At 44.6% G+C, this 15,859-nt stretch overlaps 1 protein-coding gene across 11 annotated transcripts in view; it reads right to left on the minus strand.

Moving 5' to 3' along the window:
* Positions 1 to 15,859, minus strand: part of KALRN (kalirin RhoGEF kinase) — a 474,021-nt gene that overhangs the window by 14,152 nt on the left and 444,010 nt on the right. For 8 of the 11 annotated variants that reach the window (XM_088058771.1, XM_088058767.1, XM_088058770.1 and 5 more), the window contains 4 exons: positions 12,595 to 12,718; positions 11,199 to 11,258; positions 2,405 to 2,432; positions 1,797 to 1,968 (listed from right to left, as the gene is read on the minus strand). In XM_088058771.1, the coding sequence (XP_087914897.1) occupies positions 1,797 to 1,968; positions 2,405 to 2,432; positions 11,199 to 11,258; positions 12,595 to 12,718 (384 nt within the window). Of the gene's footprint in view, positions 1 to 1,796; positions 1,969 to 2,404; positions 2,433 to 11,198; positions 11,259 to 12,594; positions 12,719 to 15,026; positions 15,071 to 15,859 lie in introns of those variants that run through there. The other 3 variants (XM_088058776.1, XM_088058772.1, XM_088058775.1) reach the window with 2 other exon arrangements.

Genomic DNA, 15,859 nt, shown 5'->3' on the forward strand with positions numbered 1-15,859 from the left:
TGCTTAGACTTGATATATCTGGAAAGATTTACCAGTGAAGATCTTTCCAGTCATGGGAGATGGTGAGCTGCTGTGCCTCTGCAGTGAAGTCCAACACACACCAGACAAACTGGGCTTCCCACAGATGCAGGAAGCAGTCACACAACACAGGGTGACATTTCTAGGGAACTTCACACTCCTGGAGCATGTGGCATTGATCTGATGCTGTTGCCAGGGCCCCAGTTGGAAGACTGGACATCTCATAGCAGCCAGGGATAAAGAGCACAGCACTGAGTTCGTGAGATACACTCAGTCTTTGTGCCAATCTGAGAAAATAAACAGCTCTGTGCAGTCTCATGAATTTATAGCAGGTCTGTTCATAGTCACTGCTGTTTGCACACTTCAGTCTGCAAAATGAAATTTGAGGGAGCTGGCCTGAATTAAAGGATTTTGCTTGTGTAACTGTTTTAGCTGTACTGGAGACCCAGCTTAGCTAACAATAAGTTTCCTTGATGGCAAAAGTAGGCTAGTTCCTGAATGCTTAATCTTTTGGGTACTGCAGACAAACGTGGTTGCTGGGATAACTGTCTGGACTCTGCAGCTTTTGCTGGTCTGAGTGTGCTGGTTTAAAACAGGACAGAAATATCCCCTCTCCCTGAAATCCACACACTTGTGCCAGCAAGATCTGTAAAAGCCACTGATCTGCTGGGCCTCTGCTTGGCAGGCAGTGTCTTCACTGGAAAGATTATTTGAGTAACAAGACAATACAAGTGCTGATAGTGCACAGGGAGCCAGCAGGAAGAGGACTGTGATGGAAACCAGAACCCTGTATGGAAATATCCCCCCATCCCAAGCCCAGACAGAGGCTCAAGATAAGGCACTAGGAGATCTACTGAACAATAGCTAAAGACAATTTTGGATGCTCTGGGGCAGCTTCACAAGCCAGTGGTCTCTGAAGGAAGCTCTTGATCAGATGTAAGGGGCTTTTTTATTGAATATGTAAAATCCCTTCTCTCTTACTGTTCTTTTTTCACTTTCAGTGACTTTGTACTCCCTGGATTCATTTCAGCCTGAGCCAGAAGTGCTGAAAAGTTCAAATGAAAGATTGCCTCCTGGAGATTTCCACTGCAGTTTGGCTTATATAAGCTTCAGATGAGCATCCAGCAGCAGACTGTTACCTGACCTGAATTCAACTCCAGATCCTTCTGAATCTTCCCAGTGCTTGTTGTAAAGATAGTTTTCCTCTCTGCTAGCCAAGCCAGGAACATTATGACAAGCATCTTTCTGTCCAAACACAGCCAGATGTAGCCTTCCCAGGAGCAGATGTGGGCTTTTTTAGGAACAGCTGAGGAAAGGCTCAGGAAAAATGCAACCCCACCACTGCCAATAAGATCAGAAAATGCCCAGTGATAGGGGTATTGCAAGCTGGTGAAAGCTTGCTCTGCCCTGCCTTGATTAAGGCACCAAACTCAAGCAGAGAAGCAGAGGCAATACTAGCCAAACTAACAGGTTGTAAACATTCTGGCTTCTGGCTTGCAGCTGGCTCAGGAAGTCAACTGGAGTGAGCTCACGTCTGCCAGCAGAACTTGGGGGATATACCCAACATCAGCTTGGGAAACAAATACAGCAACCCCAGCCCCGAAGTCTGACCCTTTCTAGCCAATGTTTGCCACACTGATATGCTGTCATGCCATGCCATGCCATGCCAGGCTTAATTAACTGCATCCTAATGAGTCTTGTAGCCAGACTGGTGCCATATTTGAGGGTAACAAGCCCATCAGGACCAGCTCTGTTGGGATCCACAGGCAGGACCTTACCAGGATGACACTGTGTAAGTGGCTGTGCTGTTGTCATTGTCCAGAATGTTTTGGTCTGGTCCTTTCCAGGTTATAGTTGGTTTGGGTCGCCCACAGACTTTGCACTGCAGCATCACTGTGTCCCCCAGCAGACAGGTGATGTCCACTAATGGCACAAGAAACTCCGGAGCCACTATAAAAAAAACAATGGGGACACACACACACAACACCTCTTTTAATCTTCAGGTGAGGATGTCTAGAGTCATACAAGGCTAGAGAATACATCATAGGATGAACTATGGGATCTGGGTCCCAAACAGGTGAGAGTATTGGGATTATGTCGTTGAAACTGCCCTCCAGTAAAAGCCAGCTGTCTGCAGCTCAGAGAAGGAGGTAGAAGGGAGTATCCATTCTCCAGCCCTGTGCTCTGGCAGGTGGATGAGGTTTTGAGAGGGCAGGTTTGGGGGCTTCAGCCTGGCCTGTGGCCCCAGGCTGTCTGAGCTGAGCAGCCAGCAGGAAGCCTGCTCTGCCTGGGGACTGAGCAGCCTTTGCTGCAAATGCTGGTAAGTGCAGAGCATGCTGTGGCACATGAGTAAATCACAACTGCAGCACAGCTGTCCTTAACTCACCTTCTTGGATGAAATTGGGGTTGATTATCTGAAAAATACAAAGAGATACAAGCATTTATTTCCTAGACAGTGACAAAGAGACATCTGTTTTCACAAGGCCCCGTGGTGATTCTGACCAGAACTACAAAAGTGCTGCAGAAGTAACAAGCACCTTTTACAAGCAGCAGGTGCAGCAAACTCTAGTGACAACACATGTGGGAAAGTAAATGAAAGCTATGACTTCTTGAACCCTGATAAAGCATCAAATGTAACAGGCACAGCACCAAGGCTGAGGAGGGTAGACATGCTTCCTCTTTGCTATGTGATAATGACAAAGCCATTAACTCTTCCCAGAGGTGGTTTGTGCATCCCCTGTGCCCAGCTCCAGACCTGTGTCACACAGCACCTGCAGTCACCACACACCTGGAGCATGCCACCAGCACTCTGGCCACTAACCAGGTCTGAGGAAATGTCTTTTAACTTGTGCTCAGCTTCAGAAGAAAAAAGGTAAAGCACTAGACCATAAATACTTCATTTTTCCCACTGTCAAGGATCAGTCCTGCAACAATTCTTGGTCTATTAACATGAGTGAAAATTCACTCATTTAATTGGACTCCTGGAAACTTTCCAGCTTGAAAGGTTTGGATAACTAAGGGTTATTTTATCTAACTAGTTAATTGACCAAGTCAGCAAAGACTTGAAAAGCTACTGTTACTCTGTGGTCTGTGTGCCAATGTAACTCTGGAAGCAAAGGTGGAAAAAGCAAAGACAATGCCACTGACTTCTTACAGAATCGATGCTAACTACATTGTGTTGTACAATAGTATAGAGGTTTTAGCCTCATTAACTGTTCTAATAATCTCATAAGGCCTTGTTATTCAAATTCAATCTAATAATTTCATGTTCAAGCACCATAAACACCAATGTGGTTTATCACACCTTAAATATCTTACTATTTATTTCAGTGCTATTTTGGAAGATGCCAATGAAGCAGTGACCTAATTCAGGGCCTGCCAAAACTGATAGGAAGTTTTTGCAGAGGCTCAGAAACCAGGCCACAAAACAGAAGCAATAACCCTTCAAAATAAAGTAGATACATCTTCAAGATTTATATTTACATTTTGGCTTTATAAATAGTTTCCCAAGGTCGATGGCTCAGGGTGCCATTCAAGGAGGCGTTCGGGCACATTCAGGTTCATTTTGGTTTCATAGCCTTTCTTTATAGTCCCAGACTGAGACCTCAGGGTTTGTTTTCCCCTGGCACCACCACAAAACCCAGATGAACCAGGCATAACATGGAAAGCACAGAGCCCCTCTGAAGGGTGCAGCTGGGCACTGCCACCACCAGCACATGGACCTGCCAGCCCAGGGGCTCGGGGAGCAGCAACTGCTGCCCCACTGGGTCCAGGACCCACACACAGCCCCCTGGACGCTGCAGGCAGGAAGAAATTGTGGCACAATGGGGTACTGGATGGCAAACATCCTCTGTCCTGTCTGTGCATGTGAAAAAAAGAGAGATGGCTCTTTGTGATTTAGTTGTATCTTTCACACAACACAGCAAAGGAAGAAAAAGCTGTTTTGTGGATAACCATAACCATTGCCACTTTCACTCACAGACACCATCTACTTTTCAGCTGAGTAACCCCAGGCATTAGCTCATTTGCACATACATCTTCATTTTTGTGGTGTTTGGCTTAACTGAAATATCCATTTTCCATAGCTCTCCCCTTCCCTGCAGCATGCACTAAATTCCCTTATTATTCACTGATCTCCATCCCTGTAGGATTAGAGATCAGGAGAAAGAAACACTCATTAACACTTTATATTAATTTTATGACTCTAAAGGATTCATTTGCAACTACAATGATGAATGTAATAGATATCCCTATAAATAAATAATTCTACATTTCTAGTGACTTCCAAAGTACAATAATTTATAATTGCCTTACTAATTTTTTTTTTCATTGCCTCACCATGGGAATAAAAGAAAGAAAATTATCACTGCTACCTACTATTGGAAGAGTCTGTGGGTAAAATTTACATTTTCTTTCCCAAAACTTCATCTGTTAATTAATCAAATGGTACCTAGCAACACCCCCACAGCCACATCACAGCTTTAGCCTGCTGGAAGCTTAGACAAAAATAAAAGCCTGTCTGCACGAGAACATTTAAGTGATTTAATACACCACCTTATTAAGTAATGGGATTCCTTCTGCTTTGAAGGACAGCATCAAATATGGGGTGAGAAGGGCAGGAATGGGAAAGGAAAGGTTCACAGCCTGATTTGCACCCAGGGGCTGGCTTGGTGCTTCATGTGCTCCCAGGCCCTGGGGTTCTGCTGCCTCTCCCTGCAGGCTGGCCAGGTTCCTGGGCTATGGCTGGATGGCAGGAGCCTCCATAGAGTCCTTCTAGCTTAAGTGCAAGACCTTTGGAGACAATTTCTTCATTTGCCAAATAGGTCTGTAATCCCTGGGGGTGGAGAAGGGGAGCTCCCAGAGATTGCTCTCAGTGCCCTCAGAGGATAGGAGCTCATGTACTGCTTCTCCACACAGCCTCCTGCTGGTGCCAGGGCTGGATCCCCTTGTGGATGCACTTGCCCACACAGTCTGCAGCAGTTTGAATGACGATCTCACAGCCCAGACCTCAGATAAGCACCTGGGCCGTGGTGGCTGTGAGCAGGGGAAGGTGGCCCAGGGTCTCATGCTGACAAGGGCTGCCTGAACAGATCCCAGCAAACACCTCCAGCACCAGTGTGGCTGCCAGTCTGGCTGTGAGAGTACAAGCTCATGGGGATGGCACCACCCAACACAAGAACTTCTCACTGCAGCTTCAGTGTCAGTCCACACCATGCAAACACAAACCCTAAGGGGATCAAACTTAGTTCACAGTGCATGTAAGAACCACAGATGTCCTTCTTTTCCTTGAAACATAATTTTAATCGAGATGAGGTATATATATTTTTTTTAAAATTGGATGAAATACCTGTTGCATGGCCCAGAGCAGGTGAAAGTTTCTCCCCTCTGTGTCCAGGAGAGTTTGTTTCCTGTACAATGACATCTGAAAATGGAAATCCTATGCCAGGTAACAAAAGGCAGAACATGAAATGTTCTCTGTTCAAGTAATGCGGGGTCTAACACTGACCAGGCAAAGCCAGGCAGCTGGAGGGAGGGGGGTGAGATAAAGGAATGTGAGGACAGGTCAGGTCTATTGAATGAAAAGCCAGAAATAGACCTTGCTTCTCCCTCTTCCAGCCTGTGCTGTTTCAGGGCTCAGACCAAGAAGGCACATAAGACGTGTACTTGAATGCCTTTGGGCACCTGCAGGGATCTAAGTGACCTGCATCTAGGTCAATTAAGTGAAACTTAACAGTCAAGCTTTAGCAAAGCAGCATGGGTGCTTCTCCAGCAACTCCATATTCTGCAGTATTTTTCCTGGTCTGTTAAGCTCACGTTATAAGGATAGAAAGACATCTGCAGTAGCTGTAAGGCCCGTTTGCAAAGCGACTCTAACTGCCCTAATTCTTAGCATGATCTTATCTTTCACTTGGGGGGAGGGAGAAGCCATCCTGCCACGCCAATGGCCAGTCCCCAAACACTCTGCAAGCACAGCTTGGCTGCCTGAGAGGGTTCTCACCTCGGCCAGGGTTTGTTTCTCCATTGCAGGGTGTCCTTGCCATGCCTACCCCCCTTCCTTGGAGAGATTACACCCAGCCCAGACACAGCACTGCATAGAAGGGCCCAGCAGATGACCAGCTTTTTCCAGTGCCATGTTTCAATCCCATTTTAAGGGAACATATCAAAACCAGGAGTGAGAATATTATTTTTCCCCCAAAGCCTAAGAATAGTCTGCAAACCAAGCCCTCTGTAACAAGATCGGTGCTTCACCTAAACAGCAGAGGGCATGTTTACTCCAAGACAAGCGGCTGAGCATTTTGTGAACCTCTCGGTCACCGAGTTAAAATACAATACTGACACATTTGCTCATACTGGTAGCAGAGTCAGCAGCATGTTCCTTGCTACCTCAGTCAAAACCAAAAATTATGATTCTCTGAAAAAGATGAAATTAATTAGAGATAAATTAGGTGGACTCTAATTTTTAGGAAAATATCTATCACCTATTTTTGTCCAGGATAACTTTACTTTGAGACCTTCAGGGTGACAGGCTCACAGTGTCACCAGCCTCCCCTCCTCCAAAAAAGAAACAACTTAACTAGAGAAATTTCTTGATTAAATGAGCAAATAAGGATTCTACCAGAAATGGACAGAGCTACCAAAGGGAAAATATAATTTAAAATTATACCTGATGAAGCACCCCATGACATCAGCCTTTGTCAGGGATGGGCAATCCTTCTGGCACCAGTGTGGATGGGCTCAGCTGCCTTTGGGGCTGATGTGGAAGGCACAAGAGATGCTGTACAACATCTGTGCAGAGCAGAATTCCTCTTACCTCATGTTCTTGCTGTCTGGCCCTAATGGCTGGTGGCTTCCGTGGCTGAATCTGTGGGATGTCCCTGGCGCTGTGTTGTAGCACCCTACACCTTCCTGCAGATGAAGTAGGTCACTTGATTTTCTAAAAGCTAATCCACCATGTCTGTGCTGCTGGCTCAGGCTATGTCACACCTGATGAGCCACCTTCCTGGTCTGTCTCAGCAAGCCCTGGCCACTCAGGGCAGCAGCACAGCAGTTGCCTATGGAGCCCCAGGGAAACCCAGGGAATCTCCCAGGATTGTACTCATTCACACTGTGCTAACAGGCCAGGAAAGGCTTTCTTACAGTATTGTAAGACTTTGCCAAGAGATCACTCTGGAGGTGGACAGCCTCAGGCAGGGGGTGAAGGTATTTGCACAAAGCACTCGAGAATTCTTGGCCTGCCCTGAGTGGTGACTTGGAGCCAGCGCTGTATCCACCAAAACATTACTCAACCACGTGGACTGTGGGGGTGCTAACACAATATTCTTCTACAGTGGATGTTTCCTAGTGCTTATCATGGTCTAGGTGTCTCTGAGTAGTTCTTGACATGCTAGAATGTCACAACTGAAGGAAACAGATTAGGAAGCCCAACATACGTACCTTGGCAACAGCTCAGCTCACTAATGGCACTTCCAGTGACTTGGCCTGGGCTTCATCTCTGCTTTGCACAGCAGAGACACTGGAACAGACACCAGGGGCTCAGTGACAGATGTGTGTCACCAACAGCACTTCTGACACTGCAGCTGGGGCTGTGCAAAACATCTGGAGCCGTGTCAGAGCCCTACACCTGAGGTCCATCCCAAAGCTGGCAGGAGCTGCTGCTGGATTTAGTGAGGTTTAACTCGGTCAGATCTTCTGACTGCTGGAAGAACATTCCCTTAGACAAGGGAGGCTTCCTGATGGGATCTGCACAGCTGCCTTGTGACCTCCTCAGCAATGCTGCAACCCCATGAGATGTTACAACACAGAATTGTAGGACAATTAGTTGTGTCATTGTCCAGGACCCCAGACTTGGGTGTGGATGATATTTACTGATTCACAAGGGCATACATCTTCCCAGAAGTGGAGTTGCCTGTCCCTGTGAACTACAGACATGTGGAAAGAGAGTCTCAGATCATTTTTAAGTGTAGGTTACTCCTGTCACTCACATGGCTACACATGGCTCTTAAGTGCCTGCTCCTACACTCACATACTTAATGGGTGAGTTTGTGCCTTCTGTTTTATGAGACTACCACACAAAGCAGAAAACTAGGGGGGAAAAAAAATATCAAACTTCATTTCCATCTTTATGCACTTTCATTACATATTAATAAACAAAGGGGAAAAAAAAAAAGAAGCAACCAGTCACTAAGAGATGCTATTTCTAGTCAAAGCTACAATGAATAGGAAATTCTCAAAGGCCTGCATGAACAAAAATCCAGTAGTGAAATTTTAGCTCTTTTAAACAGTCACCCAGAATTTTGTTTCCTGCTCTCACAATATATGTTTTCCACATTTCTTTCTGTTTTTGCATTCCCTTGAAACAAAAGCAAAGTGCTTCCAGAAACCTGGAGTCTACTGAATGGAATCCACTGTGGTATTTCATCAATAGCAAACAAAGCGAGATCTGAAAGGCCATAGCAGCTGTGGGACTCCACGGGTACTATGAGCAGCTTACTGACTTCTTGGGCAGGAAACAGGGTGGAGATAAATTGCACCCATGTTTCCAGGTAATTAATGTGTCTGCTTTGCATTTAGAGACTGCTCTGTTCCAGCACTGGGTGCACGTTCTCATGCACGATGGGAAGAAGAGGCATGTCAGGGGTGACTGGCCCTGTTATTACCTGGCTGTAGTGATGACTCCACCTCAATGACACAGGAAAGGCACCTCTGAGTGTCGCTGGCCAGGACACAGCTCTTCTGCCAGCCCCCCCAGCATCTCTAAAACCCCTCACAAGCCTGGCCAGGAGTGAGGAGAGGTGTTCCCTCTCCTTGGGCCATCATGTTTCTCCAGCTGCCCTGGGAACTCATCGGTGGCCACTCCACACAGAGCAGGGACAGCAAAACCAGGTGAGATGTGGATGTTCACTGCAGACACAGGTGGGGCTGGAGGGGCAGCACAGCTGTTTAAGTTATCTAAGCCCAGCAGACAAAGCCTAGAAGATCGATGAAGCCCTGGATCAGGCTCTGGTGTTGGAATTAGCTTGTTTTGCCCTCTGATTTATTGAGAAAAGACTTTGGCCTCCTGGGCTGTAATATAGCCCATTTATTGTAACACGTTTGGAAAGGAAAATCAAACCACGCATAATAAAGGGAAAGGGAGAGCAATTATGGCTTCCAGCAGCGAATACCTTAAACCTTTAGAGATCAGACTTCCCCATGGCCTCTCCTAAGGCTTCACCAGCATTTTATGAGTCTGCCCTTGCTCTGCTCCCTCCAGACGACTTTATTTAGTTTATACTGGGTATTAGCAATCCCTTTCCCCCAATATTTTTTACCAGACCAGCGAGATGACCACACTCAATCCTGGCTGCAGATTTTCTAAAACCAGCACAAAGCAAGGGCTGTGCTGCTCCTTGCAGGGCAGTGTGACCTTAGTAAGTCACCCCCACAATTGTTCTCTTATTTTCTCTTCCTCTGCCATTTTAAATATTTGCTCAGTCCCAGAGAGATTTGCCAGAAGCAAACTTGAGCTTTCCAAGCCATGAGGAATACTGTGGCTTCTGGGGTCTGCAGTGCAGTGGCACTGTCATCTCCAGTAAGTGACCTGGGAAATGCAGGATGGGGCTTTCTGAGTGTAAATAGTCACACAGAAGGCACACAGTTACTCCCCCAATAGCAGAATGATACCATATTTAAGACTTCCCATTGGTGTCTTTTGGTTTAAATAGAGACTTTTTTTCTCCTGAACTTCAGAACAGTAGACTGTACCATGGTAAAAACACAAATCAAGCCATCAGGAAGACTAGAAATGCTGACAACGCAAGGATTCAGATACCTCCCTCTGGAAATGCTAAACCATTTGTTTTTCCTCCCATTGAACAAAGTCAAAACACAGAAATCCTTTGCAAAAGAACAGTGATTTTCACCCAGCTCTGCACCCTTGTCTCAGCCACTTGTTTCTCCACAGGGCAATTTTCAGTGAGTGAAAGCTTCCACAGACTCATGTGTAATAATGGGCACTGCCTTAAAACAAATACATACACTTCCAGATATTACCTGTGGCTGGAAAAATGCTCTTTGAAAATGTGAACACACTCCTGAGAATAATGCAGCTTTGGAGGTGAGGACCATTTAATCTCCAGGATGTCAGCTGGGTCAAAAGCTCTCCTTTAGTACACATCCCAACACAATTAAAATAAAAGCGTGCTTTCAGGTTAACAGCGTAGGTGGTGCACCTCAGTACACTTCTTCCTCTTTTTATTTTCCGTTCAGGAGGAAGATCAGCTTTCTTTTGCAGGATGTTTGTAGTGCAGCCTGGCTGACAAAATCTGGGAGATCTGCTAGGGCACAGATATCTCTGTTCTCCAGTGACCTGTCCTGTCACCACCACAAGATCACCATGTCTCTGAACCATGTCCTTGCCTGTTTCAGCAGGAACCTCTTTCAGCCTTGGAAAAATATTTAGAAATGCTTTGTGTGGTCACTATAAACAGGAGGAAAAAAAAAGGATCCTGCTAGATTTTAACTGAGGAGAACCAGACACATAACTCTGCATGATTTTAAGCTCTTTAAGGCTCTCTCAACAAGGCACTCCACTAGAACTGGTGGTTTCACAATGGAAAACCAGCGGCATAACATAGCATAATTTGTGTCCACCTATCTGCATCAGCCTTGCTTGAGATATAGGAACATTCACTCAACTGGTTTTACCATTCTCCTTCAGTACCTGGACAGAAATGCAATTCCCACTCCGCTAAGAGAAAAAGGAAACGTATTTTCTGATTTTCTAGGTGAAGTGCTGGTTGTAGTACAACAACATTTGGCCTGACTGGCAGCTCAAGTATGTATTGCCAGGGGAAGGAGTGTCTTTAATATAGAAAGGTGCTACATTTATCAGCAGCTGACACTCTTGCATTATTGTTGGAATGAGGTCCCAGGTGGGAAGCAGAGACTGAGGGTGGCAATGTGAGCCTCCGGCTCAGTAGGAGCTTGTTACTGAGCTCCCTCCACCGCTCCCACAACAAAAGAAGCCCAGGGTCCAGTTCAAAGCTTGGCAAAACCAGAATTGACACTTTTTGTGACTCACACTAAATTGGCACACACTTCTGCGAGCAATACAGACCCACCAACTCCCCTTGCAGCAAAGGCATTTCAAAACAGACACGTTCTTGGGAAAAAATAATCACAAGGATGATTGTCTCTACCTCCATACTAGTATTGGGGTCAAGGTCATCACACTCTGATTCCTCTGAGCTGTTTGTCTCCTTGTTTGGCAGCATGAAGAGGAAGAAAGAGAACAAGAGATTAGAATAAAGATTGGTTAGTCAGGGCAGAGCAGTACGGTTGTGAGCAGCATGGAAATGGGTAACAGTAGGGAAAATGCTCCTAAAACACAAACGAAAAACAAACTGACAACAAAACAAGGGAAGCAAAGGCAAAGACATGCTTTTGCCAGAGAAGCAGCAGTGATTCTGCAATTCGTTCAGGTAGTGAAAACGAGGAGGAAGCAAGAGGAGGAAGAACTGTGCCACCATGCTGGAGCAGCTGCTTCCCTTGGGCCCAGTCCTTCCTCATCCAGAGGGTGCGAGGGCGCCCGGGATGCAGTGTCAGGGTTCCTCCCTTTGCACATGCCAGGGCTATTGCACCAGGCTTGTAAGACAGAAAGCCTCTGCAAAGGAAAACACTTCATCATAGACTCTCCTGGAGAGGGGTGTATCCAAAGGACATGCTCAAGTGCTTTCCTGAATCAAGGCCGGGCTTTGGTTGTGTCAAAATCACAAGTGTTTGCTTGCCTCTGTTGGGAGGGAAAGCCCCAGATTAGTCCTGAGCAGGCCTCATGGTCGGTTTATAGGGATGGATCCTCTGAGTTGGAGCACAGTAGTCAGGCACCCAAAGCAGAAGATGGAGCTTAACCCCACAGTTCTCAACCTTTTCCATACTGGGAGATCTCAGAGAAAGAGAGAGAGACGCAGACACACAGACACAAACACACACAGACACACACACACACGAGACCTTCTCCTGGCAAGACAGAGTCAGCATCTCTGTCCTGTCTGATAACATGGAAAGAAAAAGGTCATTGAGACCATCTCCCTAGACCAAAAACCTTAAGAATCCCCAGGCTGGGAGCCCCTTATCTTAACATCTGGTGAAATATTGGCCTAAAGAAAACTCATCAGTAAGGCCATTGGTTCACCCAGTGGCTTTCTCACTGCTACAGCTGCTCTGATGAAGCTGCACTAGGCTAGATCAGAGGTCAGTAAATCACTAGTGTCACAATTTTAAGTTATTTAACCATGTGTATAGTTGGGTTTCTTAATGAGGAGTACTTACTTGCATGTGGGATGCCAGGAAAAAGAAAACAAAAAACAAAGACTGCATTTTATCTTGCATGCAAAAATCCTGCTAAAATGGATACTACAAAAAAGGAACAAAAAAAAAAGATAACTGAAGTTGAAAAAAAAATACAACAAAACCAAAAAAACCAAAACCCAAACTCAAAATTGCCACCCCCTCCCTCTCTCAGGAGAGGATGCTACAGGGGGTGGAAAGGATGGGAAGCAGGAGAGCAGCACAGAGCTTTCAGATGGCCTTACTCACTTTAACAGAGACTTTGTTCCCCAGAATATCCTTGGATTTACGTGGCCCATTGGCTTCATTTTTGCCACTGCTCTCCTTTTCCGCCCGCTTTCTCATGCGCAGGGTATGCCATGAACATGACTTCCTGTTGTACCAAAAAACGCAGCAATCAAATGGCAAATCATAGCAGGAAGAAAGGTTTTGGAAAGGGGAACCAGCATCCACATTTGCAATTACTGCAATTCCCTAGAAGGTGAAAGCCACCAGCAGGCAATATGCCCGTCTCAATCTCAGCAATGAGAGCTGAAGTTAAAAACCAAACCAAAGAGTTCTGCAAAGCAGATGTTGTGCCACACTTGCTGTTTAAATGCATGGAGCAGGAAAAAAATGTCCATGATGGAAGCACAGGCAACTCAAACTTGGTCATCTGGTTTTGGGGATTTTGTCTTGCATTGCCACAAATAGAAATTTATTTTAATTTTCCTACATTTAAAAGACCAACTTGGTCCTCAGTCTCGTTGGTTAAAAGCAGTGTAACAAATACGTAAGAATGGTCCTAATAGATTATTCCGTATAGGAAATTAAAAGAAAATTAAGAAATTCAAGTTGTTGCTCACTACATGTTGCTCAGAACACAAACAGCTGAATAGGAGCTGCATTATTAATTTTCCAAGAGATAAGTAATTTCCTAGAATTACAAGCTCTGCTGTGCCTCTCAAGACCAAGAATTTCCCATTTGACTTTGCCAATCCAGCTAAAGAGGACATCAGTCAGCTCATGGGTTTTGGCTAGCATCACAGCAGGCACCATTTCCAGTACATTTTTCACCCCTTATTCCTGCTCCTATGACCTTATTCTTGGAAAAAAATAAAAAAAGACCACTATCACCCTTTGTAAGAGCAATGCTGTGTTGACAAGAGAATTGCATATCAAAGCAGACATAAGAAAAAACCAAAACAGTTCTTGGTATGGATTTCATTTGGTTAAAATAGTGGGCAGGTTGGGGGGGAATCTGGGGAAGGGTATGTTGTCCAAAGCATAAAGCTCTCAAAACAGCAGTGTGATGAGCTGGGGTCCAGGTTCAAAGCATCTGCCCACCTTTAAGTCATGCAAATTTGATTTGCATGTTTAAGCCCAATGTTTGGCACATGTCACGTCTACAGTACCTTGATACATTTTACAAAGGAAGTTGTATGAAATCCAGGGATCACCTGTGATGCCAATAAAACGCAGTATGTTAGCAAGGTAGGACCCAAAGGATGCCCCACGCAGCCGTCGCTCCCCCATGAACACTGCGCCTGACTCCTAAACGCTCCCTGCTGTCACCTCAGCATCTGATGGGAGCTGTACAATAGCTCAGTTACACAACAAGCAAACCCTGCCACAGCCACAAGACTGAACTGGGTCACGACGACTGTTCTTGCCACCAGGATCAGAGCGTGCACTAACTCAGCCTGTGCGGGCAGTCGCGTCTGAGCACAGGGAGCACCGGAGCACCCTGCACAGCTCAGACAGGCCCGAGGTGCTGACTGCTATTGGGGCGTTTCTGGACAAGGTCCAAATGAGAACTGCAGAGCAGGAGAAGTTATCCAACACTTCAGGACTGTTACGTTTCCCTTAGGATGTTTAAGAGTCAAGAACATGGCAGATGGGGCTCCCTGATCTATATAATGAATATATAATGAATAATGAATATTCATTGTGCCAACACTGCTGCATCGACCAGATATTTTGTATACAATATTTGTCACAGAAGAAACAGTTTTATGACTTAAACTAAGTAGTCACTGTGATCTGGCAGACCAGATAGGACTGAAGATAGCACAGCTCCAGGTTATTTTTTCTCATAGGATTCCTATTATTCAAGCATCTTTTTGTTTTCAGGGTTGTTTTACTGGTTGGAGTCTGGAAACACAATTTAGGACTTTAAATCTCACTGCAGTGACAAAGAGAGAAGTGCAGTTCATGTGTCTTTCAATTTTGTTACACCTTCCTGGCCACAATTCATCTGCCTACAGAATTTGATGCAGAATTTTACTGCACAGCTGCCATGCAATCAGTCTTTACCAGGAGTCTGGTACAGTGGATGGTTCTAAGGGCATGTGGTTGCATATTGTGGCTAGAGAGGAACCCGGGAATGGCTGTGGCAGATGTGCAAGAGATGTGCCAAGCAATTCCTTTGCCTTAACATGCAATTCCAGGTAGCATTCGTTACTGGCTGACAGGTAAAATCATCATTTCTCTTAACTGAAATGGCAGCAGAGATCAAGTTATTATTTTTAGTGAATCTGTCACAAAATATGTCCTCATGTTCAATTCTGCACCTCGAGGTATTTGTGTAAGGTAACACAATTTGTAGCATACATCATGCAATACCATCTAGTCATTTTAGATGTTAAAAGAAATCAACAGGTATTACTGAAAAGAGGGTTGTACCTTCTGTATTTAATACCAAAAAACCACTTTCTTGCATTAGTCATTTCAGACTGACAAATTTCTAAAAATCAGAAAAGAAAAATATATATCCACACATTTGTTAAATAAGCAACAAAATATTATAAACAAAATTAAAATCAAAACAAAATAAAATCAAACAAAATAAAAGGGTCAAACTAATTATTTTACCTCATTAAAACATGCTCATGGTGAAAATTTATTTTACATATTTAAAATAGTACATTTAAAATTAGTTACATTACAGGTACAATGATGAACATTGCGACTATCCATTATATTGCACAACCTGACTTCATCAATGTGAGTTTGTTTCTTTTTTTTTTTAAAATAGTGCAAAATACTTTATACAGGAATGTACTTGGATGGGGGTCTTGCAAACCAAAAAATATATTACAAAAGTTACTGCAAACAGAAAAAAACCCCAAAACAAATTAAAAAAAAAAAAGAAAAAAAGATACAAGCTGTACAAGGAAATTGCCATAGACAACAAAATCTCTCCTCCTTGAGAAGCAAACCTCAGTCCAGCACAGAGCCTGGATTTTTGTGTTTGTTTTTTTTTTTATCTAGATGCTGTTATAACCAATATATAGATTAGTCACTTAATACAACATAAATATAAGTCCAGTCCAAGCAGGTCCATGTTGGTGTAAAATGGTGTCACGTAAAGCATATCTTTAACCGTCTATGGTTTTATTTCTCTCCAAAGTATAAACAAAATCCCACAAAACGAAAATAAGCAAAACCCGAGCTATCCACCATGGCTGCCCGTCGCTGCGGATTGACCACTCAGCTTGTTCCAATGGCACTGTAGATCAAAACCAGTGGGATT

This window comes from Pseudopodoces humilis, chromosome 8 (assembly GCF_049639895.1).
Source record: "Pseudopodoces humilis isolate 2021_Gansu_Grassland_sample_001 chromosome 8, ASM4963989v1, whole genome shotgun sequence".
NCBI lineage: Eukaryota > Metazoa > Chordata > Aves > Passeriformes > Paridae > Pseudopodoces > Pseudopodoces humilis.